This window comes from Aptenodytes forsteri, unplaced genomic scaffold (genome assembly GCF_000699145.1).
Source record: "Aptenodytes forsteri isolate BGI_AS27 unplaced genomic scaffold, ASM69914v1 Scaffold155, whole genome shotgun sequence".
Taxonomy (NCBI): Eukaryota; Metazoa; Chordata; class Aves; order Sphenisciformes; family Spheniscidae; genus Aptenodytes; species Aptenodytes forsteri.
In genome coordinates this window covers 9,089,174-9,111,120 of record NW_008794446.1, presented here as the reverse complement: position 1 = coordinate 9,111,120, position 21,947 = coordinate 9,089,174, and the positions used below count along the sequence as shown (strand labels likewise).

The following is a 21,947-nucleotide window of genomic DNA, read 5'->3' as shown; positions in this document are numbered from 1 at the left end:
ACACAGTATATACAATACTGTTGTCATTTATTATCCCTTTTAAATCCTTTTGACCTTGATGACTAATTTCTATCCATGCTGACAGAGTAACAGAGACCTCAGACAAGAAGTTTTCTGATTTTACAAAAACAAGTGATCTAGTAGTGAACAGGGAGCTACATTAGTGTACTTACTGGGAAGGTTGTAGCATAAGCTCCTACCACATTCGTCAACAGCAGAAAATCTACAAAAAGGAAAATAATGTAAAATGAATGGTGATTTCTGGACCTCTTGAAAGTGCTTGTTTATTATGATGGGGGGGGACGACAGGAAAATTTGAATACTAGAAGTTTGAAACTTTAAAAAAAATCTACTCTAATATAAAATCTAGAAGATTAGTATTAGCAGTCCCTACTTAGAAAGCTGTTAGCAGTATAAATAGTAAATGATTTTGAGTGAACAGATGTAATGTAAATGGCTTCCATCATACAAATGGAAATCACAGAATAAATTAGGAATGGAAATGTTTTTCAAAACTACTTGTTTATAACCTCTGAAAATTTAGTATATAAAATACGTATGATCATAATCCAGTAAAGTTGTTAAGTAGATGGTATGAAGTTGAGGTGATATTTGACCAAGCTGAATTGCACTGAAAGGCATTGGCTTTCTAGTTTCAGCATGAGAATTGCACTAATTATGTGTAATCCATTTTTATCTACTAAAGCATGTATTAATGTATCTCGGAGAGAACACAGTATTCCAATGTAAATCTCTTTGAAAATACATTCCTCATTGCTTGCTACAATATGATGGAAAATGTATAGCTTGAAATGAAAATGGAAATGTCAACTTGTGATTTTAAAATAAATTGAATCAAATTTCATTTATTTCGTGAATTCACATCACAAGCTCATGCAGCTGTTAATAGGAGTTTACATAAGTGGTGCCCATCTGGCATTCAGAAGGCTATATCGAATCAGTACACAGTAACGTATAGGGCAGATTTCATATCTTTGTTCTCACAGCTGGCAACCGTATCTACTAATCCCAGTGAAAGCTTCAGTTTGAAATACAAAACTACTTCTGAACTTGCATATCCTTCCCCACAGATGTCTGGAGCCTTGGTGATGTGTTTCTTTTATGATTCCTTTTAAATCAGGGAATGAATTGTTGCATTAAGAGTGAAGTTAGGGATTCATTGCCTGACAATGCAATGAATCCTTAAATATCCATTTTAAGAGCATGTTTTATATAACAAAAGAAAGCTGAGAGTGACCAAAATACTTAGTTTTGCATGGTTTTGTGCAGTAAAAATTCACTGTAGAGACCTGACTTCTTTATTAGGTTAAAAAATTCCTTAGTGTGTAGAATGAAGTTTGTAATTGCAGCATTCACTTCTAGTTCGTTCATCTAAAACATGAGCAAGCAGTTTGCAAGCATATTTAGTTTTGTTTCTTGACACTGTTAAGTACAGTTAGAAAATGAAATTCTCAACTGTGGAGTATGAGAATTTAAATATGTTTTTTCAAGCCAGTTTACCATACTTTTGTTTCTAGTAGTAACTTGTGCAACCTTTCATCTTATGAGTCAATCCTATAATTAGTATCCTTCTTTGCCAGAGGCATGCTGCATGTTTGTTTTAGGTACAGAATGTCTGCAAGAAATTTAACTTAATCATTACTTTTTAATGTAAGAGCTGGTTAGCTCAATTACACTAGATTAAAGTGAACTTGAAATTCCTGAGTTACAGAGAAGGAGCTAATCGTTGACCTGTACTAAAAAAGTACTATTTCCTATGGGTTTTTTTTTTCTCTTATGTGTACTTACTAATGTGGCTAGCCCTTTAGCCCAATCTTGCAGTGGCTATAAGCAATTATCTGTTCGTTGTATGGAGTGGGTTTGCAAGCTTCTTATTTAACTTGGCCATTAGGTTGATCAAAATTATTCCAGCATTGCATACATTAGAGTAAAGCTGCAAAATATTTTTTCAGTTAATTTTTCCTTTATTGAGTTTAGGGGTAATCTGAAAAAATAAGTAGTAGTTACAGCTTTTCAGTAATTTTTTTTTAGATTTTTTTTTAGACATTTTCTAATTACAGAAGCTTTAGACTATTTTAAATATATGAATTTAATAACATGCTTTTAAGCTATGTTCAGACTGAAAATATTAGTTTAAATTTATCTCTCATAATCATCTAGCTAATTCTGGGAATGGTTGCATTAGCACCACTTCAACAGCACTGAGTTTTGGTGCCTACGGAATAAATACATGCTGACTGCTATGGCTTTTGGGTACAGAGAGTCCAAGTTGTGACTGACATGTGAGTATAAAATACTGCTAAACAAATGCACAATAGTGTGTTGGGATTTTTTTATTCTACTTGGTGCTGGTAGATACTATTGGCTATGTTGCTTGGCTACAAAATACTTGGGCTGTGTTTCTTTTAAATTTCTTGTTTAAAAAAAATACCATAGAAAACAGGGAATCCATCTGGGCTGAAACTTTCCATATTGCCAACTCTCTATTAAGAAAATCATTGTCAAGCAAAAAGCTCTGAAATATCACTCCAGAGGACTGGAATGTGTTGGAAATAGGATAAGATGTTATAGCCTTGAAACAGGAGTTGTGCACTAAGGGCCTTAGCAGTAATGATTCATTATAAACGAACACCTCATGAGCTGGAAACAACCTAATAGAAGAAAGTCCTTATGTTCCTGCTGATCACTTGTATCCTTCCAGTTGTTATCCTCTACTTTGCTCACCTTTAATTTTTTGGGTGGTAGGCCTCACATGTTCTCACTCTTACTGGTTCACTTGTGCTAAAGCAGTGCGCTGCCAGCCTCCTCTTTTACAAAGTTCATAGAGTGACCTCACGTGTTATTTTGGGCAGTGACATGTGCCTTTGAGGTATAGGCTGTGACTGTTTCTTAAAAAGAATAGCTCTTTGTTACAGCTTTCTTAAATAAAGGGTTGTATCCACCAGTTTTAATAAAGTTTCATTTAAGTCCAGTGGTATAATTGTATGTGCATACTACTGAATGTAATTTATAGTTACCATATCTGCATCTGGAAATTCAGGATGGAATTAATGCACCCTAATTTAGGCATATAAAAGTTAATGCTTAACACTGAAGTTGTCAGCCCAAACTCCCACTAATAATCGGTGGAGAGAATTAGGTACCTCAAGAGTTCAGGCAAGCCAGATAAGGTAAGCTTCGATGACTAACACTAAGCAGTCTTTCAAGCCATTTCAGATTAATTACTTCTCTGGAGATTTCTATTTCTGGCTCTGTTTTAGAAAGAGAGCCTAAGGTGAGTAGCTCTGACTTTGTCTTTAGACCTTCAGACTTCTGAAGTTAGTTTCATCTAGAAGCCAATATCAGGTTAGATGAAAACTGCAAATTCAACATTGAATGATTGTATCTGTCTTCATAAAACCTGATCTTCCTCTTACCTTTTTAATTAACTTTAAGGAGGAAAATTGAGGTTTTTAGAGTGTAGATTATTTTTATTTTTTCATTCCTGCTAAATAACTAAAAACATAAATAAAATTATAAGAATACTCTTCTTATTCTTTGATGAAATGTTTCTTACAAACTGAAGCCCTCATTCTAAGAAAACTTGCCAAAGTTAGAATGTGCCAGAATTGAGGCCTGCAACCATAATTAGATTTCTTCATATATAGTCACTCTGATACAGGTTTTATTTACATTGTTGCATATGTTATTTCCCACTGGGCCTTTGTTCATTTAAAGCACAGTATAGGCAAAACGTGTAATTCTATGTCTGGCCTTATTTGCTACACACTATTTTATACTCCATGCAGAATGTGAGTTACTAATTACCACTGGGCTTTTCTGTGGTTCTGCAACTCTAAAGCAATTGTTACAAATTTTACAGTTGTTATTGACTTTTATCTTTACAATAGAAGTGATGTAAAATGTTTAGTGTCTGTTATACAGTTAATGAACTGAAACAGGGAAATTAAAGTCAAAATAGTCAAAAGTGTCCAAAACCCTGCATCCTTACTTGACAAACCCAGAGTAGGATGCCTGCTTCTTGACTGTGTATATCTATAGTGGCTACATCTATAAGCTGGTGACCTTAGGCTCACTCTGTATTCGGTGGAGAGTAATGATCAAGGGAGCTGTTTAAAACAAATCAGATTAATTGCACCCTAAAAGAGCCTTTCTCCTGCCCACCACCACTGTGTAGAGAAAGTTCAGGTGACTCCCTCAGAAGCAGATGTTTCTCAGATGAATCTCACCAATAGAGCTTGACTTCTCAAGGATAACCTTTCAGAGTGTCTCCTGTATTCTATGACCAATTCCTATTGACTTCTGTTAAAGAGGGGAGATGTTAAATTTCAGATTAGTAATGTAACAAAGCAAGGATCTTGTAAGCAGCAGCCTTTTGTTCTGTATGAGTTGACTTTATCCCCAAGGCTTTAAGTGGTGAATTAAAAACTGCTTTTTATAAGCTTATTATTATTTCTGACTTCAAAGCTACAGCTTTTTCATCTGTATTATAGTTTTCATGTGCATGCTTACTATTGCACAGCAGGTAACTTTCTTTGCAGTAAATCGTGACATTTACTTTGGTATTTGCAGTATTATAGTAAGCTAGTGATAAATGTCCAGCTTCTAAAGGTGTTAAGGCTATATGTTATCACATTATGAAAATTTATATTTAATCCCATGTATTTTAGAATACTTACCCAAAAAAGCATTTTTAAAAGATGCTGAGGTTGCAAAGTTGAACATTAAAAAGTTAGAAAATACTAGTAGGGTTGGTTATGCAACTCTTAACTTCTACCTTAATTCGGAATCGTAATTCAGCCCAGTTGTGTCTAAGTATTATGAAACAGTCTTAATTACATAAACACACTCTGTGTTTTCCATAGTACAGATGTATTTTCCCTCCAATATGTGGAAATGGCTAGCAGTTACATTTTTAAAAAACAAAAAAACAACCCCACCCTACCTCCACCCCCAAAAAAAAGAAAAAAACCCAACCACCCCACATTCAGAAGTAGTTGCCTTGCCTGGAGAATTTAACCTACATTAGTGATACTTTTTTCCTGTTTATAATTGTGTTAAAGTAAGTGGTGGGCAAGCCTGAGTATGGTTTATTTAATTGTGTTGCATTCCACAAATATATTTCACGTGACTGTTGGCTATGCTAAGAGGGGTTCTTACTACTTCTGCTAAAGCTTTACAACTCAGCAAATTCAACTGGGGAGGTGAAATACGCTTTTACCCAGCTCAGCTTACAGCCTAGTGGCTAAAATAAAATAGTCTCCATGGAAGTGGCAGAGGACGCAACTGAACCTCCATCTTGTGCTTCTTGGTGAAGGGCTCTTAAGCTTTTTACAGAAGGGAGAAACCCCATCATTACCTCCTCTTTCAAGAGGTGCATCTGAAAAGCGTTATAAGGCATGCTCGTGATTTCTCCCCCTTCCATTTAATTTTAAAATAAGATCATAGATTTTTGTTCTCAGGTGAGTTTTAAGAGAAGATGTATCGCTCATTTATATCAATTTTTTCTTTGAATATACAATCCCTATTGTCTAAAGCTATAAAAACTTTGTGACTGAAAATTATCACAATATACCCTGTGATTCTGAAGACAAAACAGGTATCCAGTCAGGAGACAGAAGTGACATAGCTGAGTACTGTTAATATCTTCAATGTTCACAAAACATTTTTAAAGCAAGAAAAAAACCATAGCTCTTGAAAATATACTGCATAGACTATTAGTGATGTTTATCAAAGTTTGTGCTAACAAATTTAGGATACAGGCTTGCAGTCGTCATGCAAGCTTTTGCTCTACTCCCTGGCTTTTACCACAGCTCAACCAGGACAAAGAGGGAAGTAATTGGGTGAGAAAGTGAAGTGTTAGAAATTATTTCTCATTGAATCAGAGGGAGACAAAAACTCTTTTATGACTGACTTACAATTTACTTCTTGCTTTACTGGGATTTATACAAATATATATATAGTACTGTATTAATTTCAGTGACTGTGGGTGTATGTGGCAATTGCACTTCAAATACATACAGTGTGCTAGCAGTGCGTAGCTGGAAGAGCATGTATGTTTATGTTCCCTGCCCAGGTGAGGGCATAAAGTGTCATAGCTACCCTACCAGCCCTCAGTCCTGCCTATCTGGTCATGGTTACAGGATGGAGCTTTCCACACTGTCATGTTTCAATCCATACTGAAAACCAATCCATGCACCAATCTACAAGCTCATCACACAGCAACTATGGGATCTTGTTTGAACCTTTTAGAACAGATCTGTAACCAGTGTGCATGGAATTCACAGTGTTCAATTACACTTTTGATTAATGAAAGTGAGTTACTCTCTGTTGGCTAAAGAAACAACCTTCAGACATGCTTATTCTTATATTTACATACATGCCATTGTCATTTAACTAGTGAATATCTAATTAGATTCTAAAGAGTATGTGGTCTTCCTCTCCTCTTTTAGAAAACAGGTAGTGGCAGTAGTTACCCGTCTACCTCTACTCTGTTAGAAAACAGGTAGTGGCAGTAGTTACCCACTTGAAAATGGTGTGCATTTAGGCAATACAAACTCTTCTTCTGCTTGTGTGGGTAATGCCTTGTATAAGCATTTTGGAACTGAGAGTGATAAAGTGTGTACACAAGCAGTAACTCATAAACAGACTTAATTGACTCAAATACTGTACCAGTTTTTTTGTTTATTCTATAAGTGGGTAGTCCTAAAGATGAAATGGGACTGCACATACAGAATACAAAACAGATACTTTCTACTTTCATCTTCTGTTGAAAATCGTAGCCTGGGTGGGATGGATGCATTCCATAGTTGGATTTGAACAAGAGAATATCCTAAAATACTGCGTTCTTGTTCCTAAAACATGTCTGGAAAAGAATTTGGTTAAAAGTACAAGTTAGAAGTGAAGTAGGGAAATAGGTTTTCTGCTGTACCTAGCAATCTCATGTGTTCTGACACAAACTTTATGTGATACTGATATAACACATGAAAACACCCGAGAAAGAAATTGCATTTTCTGCAAAATAGATATTAGACACCCTCAACTGTCAGAGGTGAAAAGTAAGCTGCTAGAAGCAAAAGTAAGAAAGGTAATTGCTGGCAACACCACAGTCATGTTAACAGCAATATATACTTTGTGCCACCAGATCATGCTAAGTATTTCCGATTTATGGACGAGAGACATACTGTCTTTCCACATTGATAACCAGTTATGTTATGTTGCAGGGGGGAGAATATGTAGTTCAGCAGTGACACAGATTTTATCCCTCTTCCTCTGTTTTTTTGCTTACTCTCAGGTTTTTTTCAGGTTATTTGAGGGTACCAGTGATTTGAGGCTTTATTCTCATGTGGTAGTATTTTTAAATGGTTAGACAGTTCTCAAACGTGAAAGTTTTGTGTGTGAAACAATGTTACTTTTGTGCCCATATATCAGTTCAATTTAGATGACCATGGTAGTACCAAGAATTAACATCTCTTAATAACTAAAAGAAAAACATGTTGCAGAGGTTGACTATGCCTTACAGACATAGTGGTATGTATCCTGTACTGTGGAGTTCATATATATTTTAAATTCACATACACAGTGTAATTGTTCTACCATTTTAAACATAAAAGGCTGTCAGCAGTTGGAGTTTGTGAAAATACGCAGTGCAAGAGAAATGGTTTTGGAAACGAATAAATCAAATTCCAAAGATTTTAATTTATAACCACATTTCTCAGGATTTCCAAACAATGGATAAATACTTGAATAGTAATTTTCTCCCCTAGGGCTTTTTGGTACGTTTATTAAAAAAATAACAAAACCAGCAAAATAAAACAAAAAAGTTGTAGGGCACTAACTTGAAAACTAAAGGCTTTAAAGTCAGCACTTGGAGTACATTTGAAAAATGTGGTTTGACATGATGAACTTTTGGGTGTAGGCCATGCACGCAAATGGCTGTCCTTTTACAGATGTTGGGAGACTCTCTCTCTCTCTCCAGTGTTTACCACAGTCTCCAACAGTAATGTTTAATAAAGTTTCTTACCTCCTACTTGAAAGATCAGAAGAAGGGAGGCAATCTGCTGCTTTGTAAAGACTCAGAAATATACTCAGGACAACTTATTTTCCATTGATGTTAATGCTCAGTAGTATATATTACACATGCATTCTATATATACACATATATAATACATGTAGTATCTGAATTATATATGCACACATGTTTATACTTACTACATTCTTTTGCTTGTTGGGTACTAGGTAGAGGTATTGCCTTTTTACTTTTAAATGAACATAAACATCTTTTAAACTTTTTTCAGAATGAAGGAGTTTCAAGATAAGTTACATTGCCTTGCATTTTCCATGGATCAAGAGCACACATACAGATAGCCACTACAGTTCGGCTGACAGGCAGTAACTTGTTAAATTATTGTAACTTGAGGGTATGTCTGAGCCCTTAATTCTTGTCAAATTAAGGTTGATACCACTGAATTGGGCCAATCAGCATAAAGGTAGTGGGCAAACACTTTTTATAATAGGCAAATGCTCCTTTCCCCTCTCTTGACCAGAAATACCGGTATTCCAGGAATTAACAACAATTTACTTTTGTATCTTATTTTAAATCCTGATTGTAAAAGATGGCACTCTGTACAATGTTACCGTGTTATCGCTATCTAAGTGGAGTTTTGATTAGCTATGTTTTATGGAGTAAACCCTCTTTGGGTTAGCATTGACTTGACATGGTAAGAAAGGAACCCCAAACATTCCACATCTTATCCTCCTCAACTTTGTTAATTATTATATTATTATTATATAATTATTTATTATATCCGTGGAAGAAATGTAAAATGTTGCAAGTTCTGTTTTCGCATGGTTAATCTACCACAAAAAGCTTTCTTCTAGGCATTCTGATTCCAGTAGTGACTGTAACTAATCATGGTTCTGAAAAAAAAATCTGAGAAAATAAACATGAAATAAGTGATAAAGGAAGTCTTTTTACATTTTGTCCTGTCTCTGGTTATTTGGTATAATAGGCTGAAAATTCAACTATTCTGTTTATTGGCAGAAGTTATAGTGATACAGCTGGGATTCATATGTTCCGTATTAGCCGAGTTACTGCTATTTAACCTTCTTGGATTAACAGAAATTTTACTTGCTTTTAAGAACCACACCTTTGCATATACTGACATTACGATGTACTATTGCTTAATTAAGGGAAGAATGTGTATTTGGGCTTACTGCTCAAAAATATGCAGGAAACAGCTTGGTATTTTGGGTAATTCTTCTTTAGCGCTAGCACATTTCCAGAATATGTTGGAACTAAGACTTAGAAAAGGAAATCTATTTCTTAAATAAAATATATTTTTTGTTTTATTTTTGTGATGCATAATATGCACGTGCTTTCCAGAATCACAAAACAGTGTGCACCTCCTCCCTCCTTTCTTAATGTATCATGTCCAGTTCGCAAAGTGTTTAATTACATATTTAAATTTAATCATGTAATCATTTAATAGATGTAAGTACAAGTTTAAAGTTTAAAATGCACCTCCTTGCTTTACTGAAATGGGACCATTAAGTCTGTGAACCTAAAAAGAAAGAGAGAGTTTATGAAAATGTGTACATATCTGAGTAACACTGAAAGCAGAGTTCAGCAATGCCCAACGGGCCACTTCTACAATAGCAATCCACTTCTGAAATGTTGGTCTCTGCAGGGAAGATCACTATCATTATAATTAGAGCTACACTACAATGGACTGCTCACAGTAGCTATTCCAAAAAGTTCTTTGAAGGTGAAGATGAGTGGTAGGCATTCTCAGGAATAGAAAATTGCTTTCTTAAGTTTAAAAAAAAAAAAAAAATCAACCAAATAAAATAAATCTTAAATAACTAGATGGTTAAAATAAATTTAAACTTTTGCAATCCCTCTTTAAAATAAAATCTCTGTATTTCCAGTTTAGATATTGCTGATGGGCACTAAAGAAATATATATCATTTATAATTTCCCAGAACATGTAATATGTAATTATACTTGCAAATAGATATATTTTGTGAGCAAGTGAAGAGAGACAAAAATATAGCAGCTCCACCTCCAGTGCTCTTGTTCTATTTTTGCTTTCAAAATTAACAATTCTTTTTTCTACTAATTATGAAGGCCTAATTTCTAAGAACTGTTTAGTGCTTTTAGGTGGGTACATTGATACAAGTAGGTATATTGATATGAAAAATACTTGAAGACGTTCTGATCAGTTTTTTATTGTTTTGTTTTTAAATACTTGTCCAGGCTGTCATTTGACAGCCTAGACCAGGCAGTTGACTAAAATTGAAAACCTGATATCAAAGTGCAGTCCTTGATTTTCATGCCAAAGCCAGCACACGTTGCTGTATAGACAGGGGTTTTTTTTATATAGTTTTACTGCTTCTCACAGAATTATGTCCTGAAACTTCACATACCATGCAGAAATTTCTGCAGTCTGTTAAAACTATAAACTTAAAACTACAGCTGCAAGAATCCTAGAAACTGAGTGAAAAGTTTTCTCTGTGGAAGATTGCAATGCTCCTGCCAAGAGCGTTCAAGTTATGACAAAAAGATTATGACATTGGTTGCTTTTTCTTTTAAATAACAATGAAAATCTGGAAAAGAGGTCATAGAACTTAACTCTGTAAGTAATAGGAATTATAGAAGAACATAAAGAGAAGGACAGGTAATAATTATTTAAGAGGAAAAGTACCTGAGACCCTGAATTGGAATTTTATTCTGTTATCTGGAACACAAATAATAGATAGACCATCTGCTGTGATAATGAAAATGATAACATTTCCGTACAAGGACAAAGTTTCAAAATGTATTTCTAGTTCATGTAGGAGACTTCAGCCTCTTTATTGACTTGAGTTTTGAGATCTGCTGTATTTTAATACCTCAGAATCACAGAATGGTTGAGGTAGGAAGGGACTGATGGAGATCATCTGGTTCAACCCCTCTGCTCAAGCAGGGTCACCTAGAGCTGGTTACCTAGGACCATGTCCAGATGGCTTCTGAGCACCTCCAAGGAGTGAGACTCCACAACCACTCTGGTCAATCTGAGCCAGTGCTTGGTCACCCTCACAGTTAAAAAAGTGTTTCCTGATGTTGAGAGGGAACCTCCTGTGTTTCAGTTTGTGCCCATTGTCTCTGGTCCACTGAAAAGAGCCTGGCTCTGTCCTCTTCGCACCCTCCCTTCAAGGATTTATACACATTGATGAGATTCCCCTGAGCCTTCTCTTCTCTAGACTGAGCAGTCCTAGCTTTCTCAGCCTTTCATCATAGGAGAGAGGCTCCAGTTCCTCAATCATTTTTGTGGCCCTTCGTTGGACTCTCTCCAGTAGCTCCACTCTGTCCAATTTGGCAAGTTAAAAGGATATAAAAAAGATCTGCTATAAATTTGCTTTTCACACTTTTGATGTGACAGTGGAACATAATTATACAAATCAAAGGTAAATAGAAATATTCGAGTAGATGTAAATGCAGTAACACATGCTTCTCTTCACACTGAAATCAGGAAATTAACAACTAAACATTCTTTCTTCTGAATAATAGCTGTGATCTGACCTCTCCACTTTTTTGTATTCCCCCACTTACCAGCAACTACATGTTACTGTAATCCTCAGAAACTGTTTTTATTTAATATGTTGGGTGTCTTTTTTTAAATTTTGGATTCTTTATTTTCTGAAAGTTAATATTTTCTTTGGTGTTAAGTGGTTTGAAGACTTAGAATTGAATGGAATGAAGTTGATTTTCAAAATACCTAGCTTTTTGGCAATCTGGCCATTATAACAAAGCAATATGGTATTGTAAACACTTTGGTGCCCATGTTTAATGTGTGTAGAGGAAATACCATAATTATTTCAGAATATTACTCCTGAGTAATGCAATTCCATTGATTGCACGAACTAAGCTAGCAAGTAAGTTCTCTCCTGCTATTATTATATTGCAGTTATCAAACAATTGTATGTATGTACAATTTGCTTAGTGATTTTAATATACTCTGGCAGACATTTATCTCCCAATTTAAACTTATGACTGCATGGACCATTTCTTAGGAAATTATTTTCTTTAGGTTTTAACCAAATATTTTCTGTGGTAAATAGGCACATTTAACTTATTTTTATAAGTTAATAAAATATGGTTTGTGGTTTTTTAAAAATTTGCTGTCAGAGAAATACTCAATGTTTTGTTCCTTTTTCTCATAAAATATTATTGAATTTATGTGGACTTCAAAGTAGATTGAAATAGATGAGCTATCAAAATTCATATGTTGTTAAAAAATAATTTAATTTTAAAAGACCATTCATAATTTAAGATAGTTTCAATAGTTGTAGTTAAAGTTTTGATACTTCAAAAATCTTTTTCACTTTCTACCTAAAAGTAACAATGTTTGTCAAAGCTAGAAACATTGCTTAAGTCTTTACTAATATCTGTTGAATTTTTACTAGAGGTATTATCTGTATTAAAAAACTATCACTGAATTAAAAAAAGTTAGCACAGTTGAAATTATAGGTTTGATCCTAGAAATAACCATGGTGTCATGACATACGTAACTAAGCAAAATGATACCTTTGACGGCATTTGAACTTCTGTGGGTGTCTCAGTTCTCAGAAAGTTTCCATATGAAGGGAGGTTCATGTATTTGTGACTCCCTCTAGTGGATAGCTTTCTCAACTATACACTAGGAAAAGTTCTCCATATTAAAATAATCTGATATTAAAAATTGAGAGGTCTTTGTTTTCATGGTGAAGATCTGATTCCATTTTCATGGACAGTCAGAATGTGTTTGTGTGCATCTCCACTCATTATCACTCATTTTGCAATATATTTTTTTAAAGATTTTTTTTGTAATGTGGTTGCTGATAATCGTGTCTATTTATATGTGCAACTAACGTCCTTTTTTTTCTGTGCTACAAACTTCTTCTATTTCCCAGACTTTCATTTACATAACTATATTCCTGAAATGTTTACAGTTCGCCTTAATTATTATTTAATTGTATTTCAGGTACCACTAAAGTAAATCTTGTGAAGATCCCTTCAACTGCTTCCAGTCCTCGAGACACTGCTCTAGCAGCTGTTATATGCAGTGCACTTGCGACAGTGCTCTTAGCTCTTCTTATTCTTTGTGTTATCTATTGTAAGAGGCAGTTTATGGAGAAGAAACCAAGCTGTGAGTTTCCAATTATTACTGTTTCTTTGTAATATTCGTATACTGGTATTAGTTTGGCAGATCTCTCTGTAAGTAAATAAACAAAATGTCTACAGCATTCAAGCAAGTTTAGCATTAAGATGAACAAGCTAGCAGAACCCCAAGACTCCATACAAGTTTGCCAGCTCAGTGTGGATGTTCCAGCTTCTACTGAGAAAATACTGTGCAAATGTCCAGAAATAGTCCAATTGCATTAATTCTGTGCCATACTCTGACAGATGCTGCACAGATATATTTGGACCATTTGGGATCCAAGCTGGGACGTCATTATAGAGTTGCAATGCCAATGTGGAAATGCCAGCTTGGAGGATCTGTGCATCACATGCTATTGTGAAACACAGATTAGCTCATCAAGATAATGAATGTGGCCAGTGTAGATAGCAGATTTGTCATTAACAGTTTGGTTTTATGGGCATATTCAAGATGAATTAAATGCCCAAGCCAGTTAGATTTGTAAATTTAAAAAAAAAAAATCCATAACAGCTCATCAATGTAATTCAGTTTGTTAATAATAAACATTTTTTTGCCCCTTAATTTAAATTAAGAAAGAGAAACATCAAAAGCACTCTAGTTCCCATTTATCATTTTAAAAAACTTTCATTAAAAAATGTTTATAGCATCTAATAAACCCTGGATGTCAAACGAGAATAATATCTAGGAAGAATTTATGTTATCACTACTTACAGCACAAGTAAAAGTAAAAAGGTTGAGAGAGGCATTGTAAGAATTGTTCCTAACATAGAAGATGCTTTACAATGTAAGTTTTGAGAAATTCAGACATAGTGAATTCAAACTTCAGTTAGTGAGTTTAGTAACTCGTTTGCGTTGGCCTACAATTATACAGATTAAAGGAAGTCTGCTGTTAATATAAAGTTCTTTAAGATAACATAAACAAAATCACAGTGGCTGAAAGCTGAACATGGAAAATTTCAGGTGGGAATCACTGAGAATTGTTAAACACTGAGAAAATGTAACAGTGAATAAGATACACTCTCAAATCATCAAAATAAGAGCAGATGTCTTCCTAGAAGAGGCTGTAGTTGAACCAGCAGTTCTAGGGTTTGTTGCAAAATCTGTGGTTTGCGTTATATTAAACCACATGATCATTGTGGCTCTTTCAGTTGGTAAATGTATGGAAATACTGTATATTATTACATTTAAACATTCTATGAAGATAGGAGGCTCTGAACAGGAAAAAGGGTATCATTTACTAATATATATTTTTATTAATTTTGTCCTAAAGGTCTCTGAGATCACAAGACATTCACTACAATGGCTCTGAATTGTCATGTTTTGATAGACCACGGCTAAATGAATATGACCACAGAACATGTTGCCAGTGCCAGAGAAGCACATCACAGACATGTGGTATGTTAGGTCTACTAAAAGGTGACTTTATGGCATGATGAACATTTGTCTAACATTTATCTAACACATGAATTGTGACATTTAACTTTACAGAGCTAACATTGTCAAACTACCCTTTGTCCTAGGCTAATTTCTTAATAAGCAGCTAGAATTTCTAAGTAGCTATTTTGTTATGGTTTTTTTCCTGTTTTCATTCCAATGACCCTTCACTTAAAAAAAAAAAAAAAAAGCTTTAAATGTCTCTCTCATTTCTTTCTGATAAAAATAGCACTGCATCTGACTTGGAGACTTAAATTAGCGTAAAGGATTTACCAGACGGTATCTAAGACCGTGATATGAACGCTAAAGGACATTAACAACCTGAACAATTCAAATCATTGAGATTTTGTGAAGTCATATCAGAACAGATGCATTTATGATGTTAACAAATAACATAATTTAACACAAGAGCACAGGCTTAAATATCATCCTAATACGTTAACTCAGAATGTGGTACTTCCTCTCACATGTATGTGATTGAAAACCAAATTAATTTAAAAAGTAGATACTCATGACTGGCATCTATATTACTCCTGGAGGAAGGGCTTGGCTTTTATACGTAATTCGATTTTAAAGTCATAAATTAAAGAACCCATGTTTTGCAATAAGAAATCTCTTTCCTCAATCCATATATTATAATGTAACTGGCAGACTAATACTCAGGTTTCAAAGAGTACAGAGACTAAGTTTATACAGAGCTTTAACACTTTTAACATTATTAAATCAATTTTCATTCCTTAGGACCAGTTCACTTGATTCCATCACTGTGCTGTGATGAAACCTGTAGCATGGAGCACTGCAGTCACAGTTGTGCTTTCCACTCACAGACTACGCTTAATGAAAGGTAACTTCGTTTTATAAGTGTCTATTAAACATTAAATATTTTCTATGCAGTCAAATTAATATTTATACAGACACAATAGATGTTTGGAGTGGAATAAGGGATTTTGATGAACTATAGCCATATCCTCCCATTTTGTGCAAAAACAGACGTATGGTGAAAAATCGATTTTAAGTATTACTTAATAAATGCTGACTTGATATATCAGTTTCTCTGAAGAAGAAGTGACTTAGTTCTCTCACAAGCAGATAGTCATCCTCTTACTCTGTGGTACCTGAGAGGCTTTGGTGACTCCCTCTTCTGCTATGGTGCTGCATAAACCTGTGAATCTGGGGGGATTAAGGTACAGTTTAGAAGTGTCATGAAGATTTTCATTTTTTAGAAGGTCTTAATGACTATGAGATTTGAAATACCTAGTATTTTTTAATTTCTACCAGATTGTAACCATTATTTTCTCCTGATCAGCTGAATATAAATACAGTAGTAGAGTAGTTATTTCTACAGCAGTGCCATGAGCTAAATTTATAAAATTTATAGTGTCATTCAGAGTTTCCTGGTTACAGCTTTTAACACAGGATGTATTTATTTCTTCTAGCTAGAATAGTTTTCCATATAAGGTTTGAATTGGTCTCCAGCTGTTTTGTTCTTATGGCCAAATGTAACTAAAAATGTAAAGGCAGCTTCTTCATAGGTATTGTTTATGCAAGGTGACTTAGTGACCTAAGTACAAGATACAAAATACCTAAATTTTCTATAACAATTTGTTTAAATGCCAGCAAGCCTGAGTCATCCTTTTATACCACCATGACTGACAAATTGAGAGTTGTGTACTTTGTGAGGGATCTTTTGGTTAAGGCTTTAAAAATAAATGTTACACCCATGCTATGTGGACATCAAAGATCCCGTGGTTCCTTCCAGTAGAAATGGAGTTTGCTCCGATTTCCTTTGCCAAAATAATGTATTTCCTTCAATTGTGGTGCAATGTCCTGACTTTTGGCCTCATCTATGAAAATGCTTTGTGTGTATATCAAAGCTATTAAAGCATCATGTTCTGGAAATGAGTAAGGCTACTTAAAATCTGTTATAGGCAATGTTAATGTGGGATGAGTTTTGTCACACAAATTATTACTGTATATCAGACTTAATATAGCCTTTACAGTTTTATAAATCTGTAGACAGTTTTTGGAAATAAAAAGTATTAGTATAACTTTTTGGTTTTGTTACTACTTATTTTGGTATACTATAGTAAAAAACATTACTGGGCTTTCAACAGAGATAGGCATGTATAGTGCACTCAGACATGTCAGTATCATCATGCACTTTAAATATACTTGAGATAGATAATACTGAGTTTTTACTTCCACTTTCTTCCATTTTCCGTAAAATAAAAATAATCCTTGTGAGAATTAAAAATCTTTGCCCTTCTTTAGTATTATGTCCTTTCCTCATGAAAGAGAATAGGAGAAAAACTTTTCTTTTCTCATTTTGAAGGCTATACAGAACAAACTGAAAAACCTAACGTGAATGTATGTTCAATATGAATTCACGCAGATAGAAAGAGTTTCAAGCAGTCTTGTTGTCTATTCCCTTCTCCCAGTCTGAACCCACTTTACTTCTTTTACTTCCATTAGATATTTGTCTAGCCTGTGTTTTTTGGAAAAAAAACCCTATTGTTGGAGATTCCACAATCTTCCCAAACATCTTTCTTCCTGCAATTTAAGCCTGTTATATCTTAACACACACCCCCCATGCATTGAGAACAAATAAATTCCTTCCTCTTTGCAACAGTCTTTGTAGCTGAACACTACTATAGTATTTTTTATCATATTTCTGTTCTTTAGACTATAAACAACCCAAACTGTAGTTCATGTTTTCTAGAACCCTGGATTCACAGTATGAAGGGCTCTAGGCATCCTCTTTACCTTTAGTAGTGTTCTCCAGAGCTTTCTTCATTTCCAGACAAGGAACAAACTTTTCAAAATAATTTGTACAGGATGCCTCTAGAGTATTAACTTAATATAACCCTGTTAAATCTTCTTGAAATACCTATAATTACTAATGACAATAATTACAATACTGATAATATTTTCTGGAATGCTTTTGAAACCATGTGTCTTTTATCCTTTTGCAGAGCTTCTGATTCTGTTGGAGAAATGATTCCTACCTTCCTTGGTTCTCTTTCTCACTCTACCTGTGGAGACATTTCAGATGCTTGGCCTCTTATGCAAAACTCATCTTGTTGTGACAGCATTTCTTTCTGTGAATCATATTCAGAACTGGCTGGAGGATCTGCAAAATCCTGCAGCCCTGAAACTGAAAATGCAGCCACTGTTGAGTTGGATAATAACCAGGAACTAAGTGAAGTACTTATTTCAGCTAAGTCTCTTGATGGAAATGTTGCAAAGTCCTTTGAAATCTCCAAACATAGAACATGCATAGAAGTTTCATCACTTCAGAACTCAGCAGCTGCTGAAACCCAGCCAAAGACAAAGCGTAATGGAACAGCAAATGACTCTACAGACTGATAAAGAGGTAAAAAACATAACTACAAAGGAGTGAGAATGAGTACTCAAGGCACGTAGAGCTCGATAAAAATAGAATTGTAAAAAGTTGTAGGGTAATGTTTCTCCATAGGTTACACCTAGCTATTGCTGAAATAAATTAAAACTCTACAAGAGATCCAACAGTTTCACATTTTTAAATCATTGACTGAATTTGAAAGGTGTAATTACTCAAACTGTAATGTTGAGATAATATGAACCAGAATACAGGGGGAAGTCTGTACACCAGTCAGCTTTTATCAGTTGGGTTTTTTTCTTTCATTAAATTTCAGGGGAAAAAAAATCAGTTTAATAGCCTTATGACCAAATATTATATGAGGCTAGTCCTTGTTTATGAGGGAAGAACTGAGGACTTGTCTTTGTTCATTGTAAACAATGCATAACAATGTAATCGTCATAAAAAGTCACTCTGCTACGGCTTCAACATTATATCTTTTTGAATATTAGCTGTGCTTTGTATTTTTAAAATGGCATTTTCTACTATTGGAAATAACTTGGAGCAACAAGTAGCTAATCTGTGAAAGGATCCCAAATTATGGCATGTGTACTGGTGTTGTTACTCAAGGGTTATGCAGGCTGTGGCTGGAAAGCTGAAATAGTCTCCTGTGCATGTACACAGAGGCAGGAACAGAAGCAGTTGCCACTAATATTAATAATCCACCAAACTTAATTAAGAAAATTATGCTATCTGTAATTATGAAAATTATGGGTCATCTGCAGAAATAAAACTGCCTTCCTTTGATCCTCTTTCATTTGGTTTGCATGCCACTTTCATATTGTTCTTAAGAAGTAGAAAGTAATTAGTATTTAACAAAAAAATACGCATATTCTGAAAACATGTAAGTGCAATAGTTAATTCTTTGTAAATCAAGCCTTAATTCTTTAGGTGACGTTTTCAAGAGGAGGAAAGGGAGGTAAACAGACTGCTAAGTCCAGGATTTTTTTGCCATTCTCTTCGGTGGAACTCGTATATCACCCTGAAAATCTACTGCTGTCACTGAAAATATTAACCTTATCTAGGTCGCACATATTTTTCTCAATATATTATTTACAACATATAGTTTTGTCTGTAACAATGTCTGGCACTAACTGCCCATGTGTCAGATAGCAATTGTCATAGTTTCATTTTAGTATATGCCAAATATCATTAGGTGGTAGTCGTATTCTCTAGGTACATATAGGAAGGGACAGTGACATGGCTATGACTGCAAATCTCGACGCTGCTAGTCCCCAGTTTTTCAGCGGTTATCAATGGAACTTGAATGCTTTCTCGATGTTCTAAGGGAATATTTTAAGGGAATATTAACAAGATCTAAAAAAATCAAAAGTTTGTGGGTTTTTTCCCACTAAACCATGTATCAACTTCAGAGGTCTGTGATTAATATGGACAGTGACATGGCTATGACTGCAAATCTCGACGCTGCTAGTCCCCAGTTTTTCAGCGGTTATCAATGGAACTTGAATGCTTTCTCGATGTTCTAAGGGAATATTTTAAGGGAATATTAACAAGATCTAAAAAAATCAAAAGTTTGTGGGTTTTTTCCCACTAAACCATGTATCAACTTCAGAGGTCTGTGATTAATATTATTTAGAGTTTTTTTTAGATGAAAGGAACCACAGAATTTCAAAATATCACTATAAAAAAACCCCTTACATTTCACCATACTTGATACGGTATATAAACTGTTAATTTTCTTACTGATTCCTATGTGTATGTAGACATTTTTTCTGACATTTCAAAATCCTGTCGTCTTTGATGGTTTTGTACTATCATGTATTACTACTGGGATTTGTGTATAATTCTGGATAAGCAAGATGGTTTGGGACGGTTAGGTTTTTCTTCATTTTTTTTCTTTAATAGACTTTACTGGTTGACTTTGTACGATTTCTCCATATTTGGACTCTACAGTGCATCATTATATATGCATCTTTGGTGGAGAAATTTAAGTAGCATTTGAGGGACAGGACCAGGACCAGGCTTACCTGAGAGGTATTTTCAGGCTGAACTCTGACCAGCTGTACAACTCCAAGAAAACTATTTCATCTCAGTCTACCCCATTTTTTCCATTTGCCCTTCATCTTTCTTGTCTTTTTGAAATATTTTGAGGGAGGGATGGTCTTTTTAGTACATGTGGATGCATTACGGTCTTGCATAGGGCCATACTTCATTATTATATTGCAAAATAAATAATAAGGTGATAAAATCAGAAGATGGCATATTTTTATTTATGTGCACATAAATACAAGCTCTTTAATGGGTGTTTTAATACAGGCTCAGTCTTCAGGTTTAGGTGAATTTTTACAGCAAGCAGTAAGTATAGCTGTATGTTTTTTAGTGTTTAGTCAAGTATAGAAGTACATAGAGGTTTTTTATGAGTTTGTGTAACCACTGTTCTGTCATTTTCTTTTAGGAAACCAAGCTGTTTCTCTCAGCACTAAAGCTGAATGCTTCCCTTATGCTCCTCTGCTGATTCTCATCGAACTTAGTCTGGTCTTCAATGTTGCATGGTTTCAAAATCAGCTGGAAAAAAATGGCATCATTTCACACCTTCCGAGCAGTTGCATCTGAGCCGTAACAGCTGTAAAGTGAAACTTCAAGGAGCATCCTAGGAGAACCCTGAAAGTGGATTTATGACCTTTTGCATCTCTTTTAAAAAACAAACCTTCTATTCCCTCAGATTCTCAAAAAGTCTAATGGAGTGAGCTTAAAAGTATATGTAAATACAGCAAGAAATATAAATACTTCAGTGTGTTTAGGTGGGTATCTTAAATATGGCTACAGATGTCAGAAGGCGTGGGACAAGACGTTGCCAGTTATTCTGCTTGCAGATTTATGCATGCATTAGGATTTTTTTGGCTGGTTCTAATTTTAGATCAGTTTCCTGCTGTTGAAGGACTTAAAAAATAAACATTTCTATTTATGCAAGGATCATCTATTGATAAACTGAAGCTTTTATTCTGTATTACATTATAGTCAATAAGCTAGTTTGGGGAGTTAAAGAATTTGCATGTTACAATATGTATGGTTGAAGTCCCCTCCATCCAATTATTACGTTTGTGGGAGGGGGCATTGTTTTGTTAAATATAGCAGGAGATTAGCTTTAAATTAGATACAGTTTAATGAAAGTCAGCTGTATAGATAGGGATGTTGTGTTTAATTGGTAGTCTCAGTATTGGAATAGAGCACTTGTTGTTACAGCATGTAATTTTTGGATGTTGAAATAAATGTAATCAACTGTCACATCAAAAAGTCAACCTATAGCAGGTGTGCCATGAAAGTATTCATACAATGAGACTATTACGAATATTTTTTAGTAATGCATTATTTTTAAGGGTCAAGCTTCATGGTGACCTAATTCATTCATTTAGCAGGCCTTTTCTTTTCATTCATGTCACTCTGTCCTTCTCACTGTAGTATTGTGTAAATTCAATTTTTCCACACAAAATGCAAAAATTAATTCATAACATTTTTTAAAAAAATACCTCTGAATTGAATCCTCAGTTGTGTGCATGCCTAGTAAGTTATCAACTCTCTGCCCTTGTTGCTGTTAAGATTTTTTTAACTGCAGTTTGTTGCACCACATCCATAATACCATTTGTTCTGCAGCCATTTTTATCCCTAAAATAGTTTTCACTTCTGTGAGTAATCCCAGTAACCCCTACTGATTCATTACATTCAACAGGCTCGAACTTGTCAGTGATGAACTCTAGCAATTATTCTTTAAAGTACCCAATGTGCCTTGACAAAAGCAAAGCAATCAGCAAAACAAATGCAAATTTGCAGTAAGTATTACTCATCTTTCCACACATGGTTTGTGTGGCAATGGAAATGTTGAGACGGTATTCATATTCCGTAATGGAAAAAGGCTTTTGCTTTGAAGCACCCAGTAGAAGGTTGAACCTGCACAA

At 34.7% G+C, this 21,947-nt stretch overlaps 1 protein-coding gene across 1 annotated transcript in view; it reads left to right on the top strand.

Annotated features, from left to right (window-relative positions):
• Positions 1–18,002, top strand: part of TNFRSF19 (TNF receptor superfamily member 19) — a 57,808-nt gene extending 39,806 nt beyond the window's left edge. The window contains exons 6-9 of the mRNA XM_009290243.2: positions 13,026–13,190; positions 14,472–14,597; positions 15,378–15,480; positions 17,609–18,002. Of these exons, the coding sequence (XP_009288518.1) occupies positions 13,026–13,190; positions 14,472–14,597; positions 15,378–15,480; positions 17,609–18,002 (788 nt within the window). The remainder of the gene's footprint in view (positions 1–13,025; positions 13,191–14,471; positions 14,598–15,377; positions 15,481–17,608) is intronic.
• Positions 18,003–21,947: the final 3,945 nt, after the last annotated feature.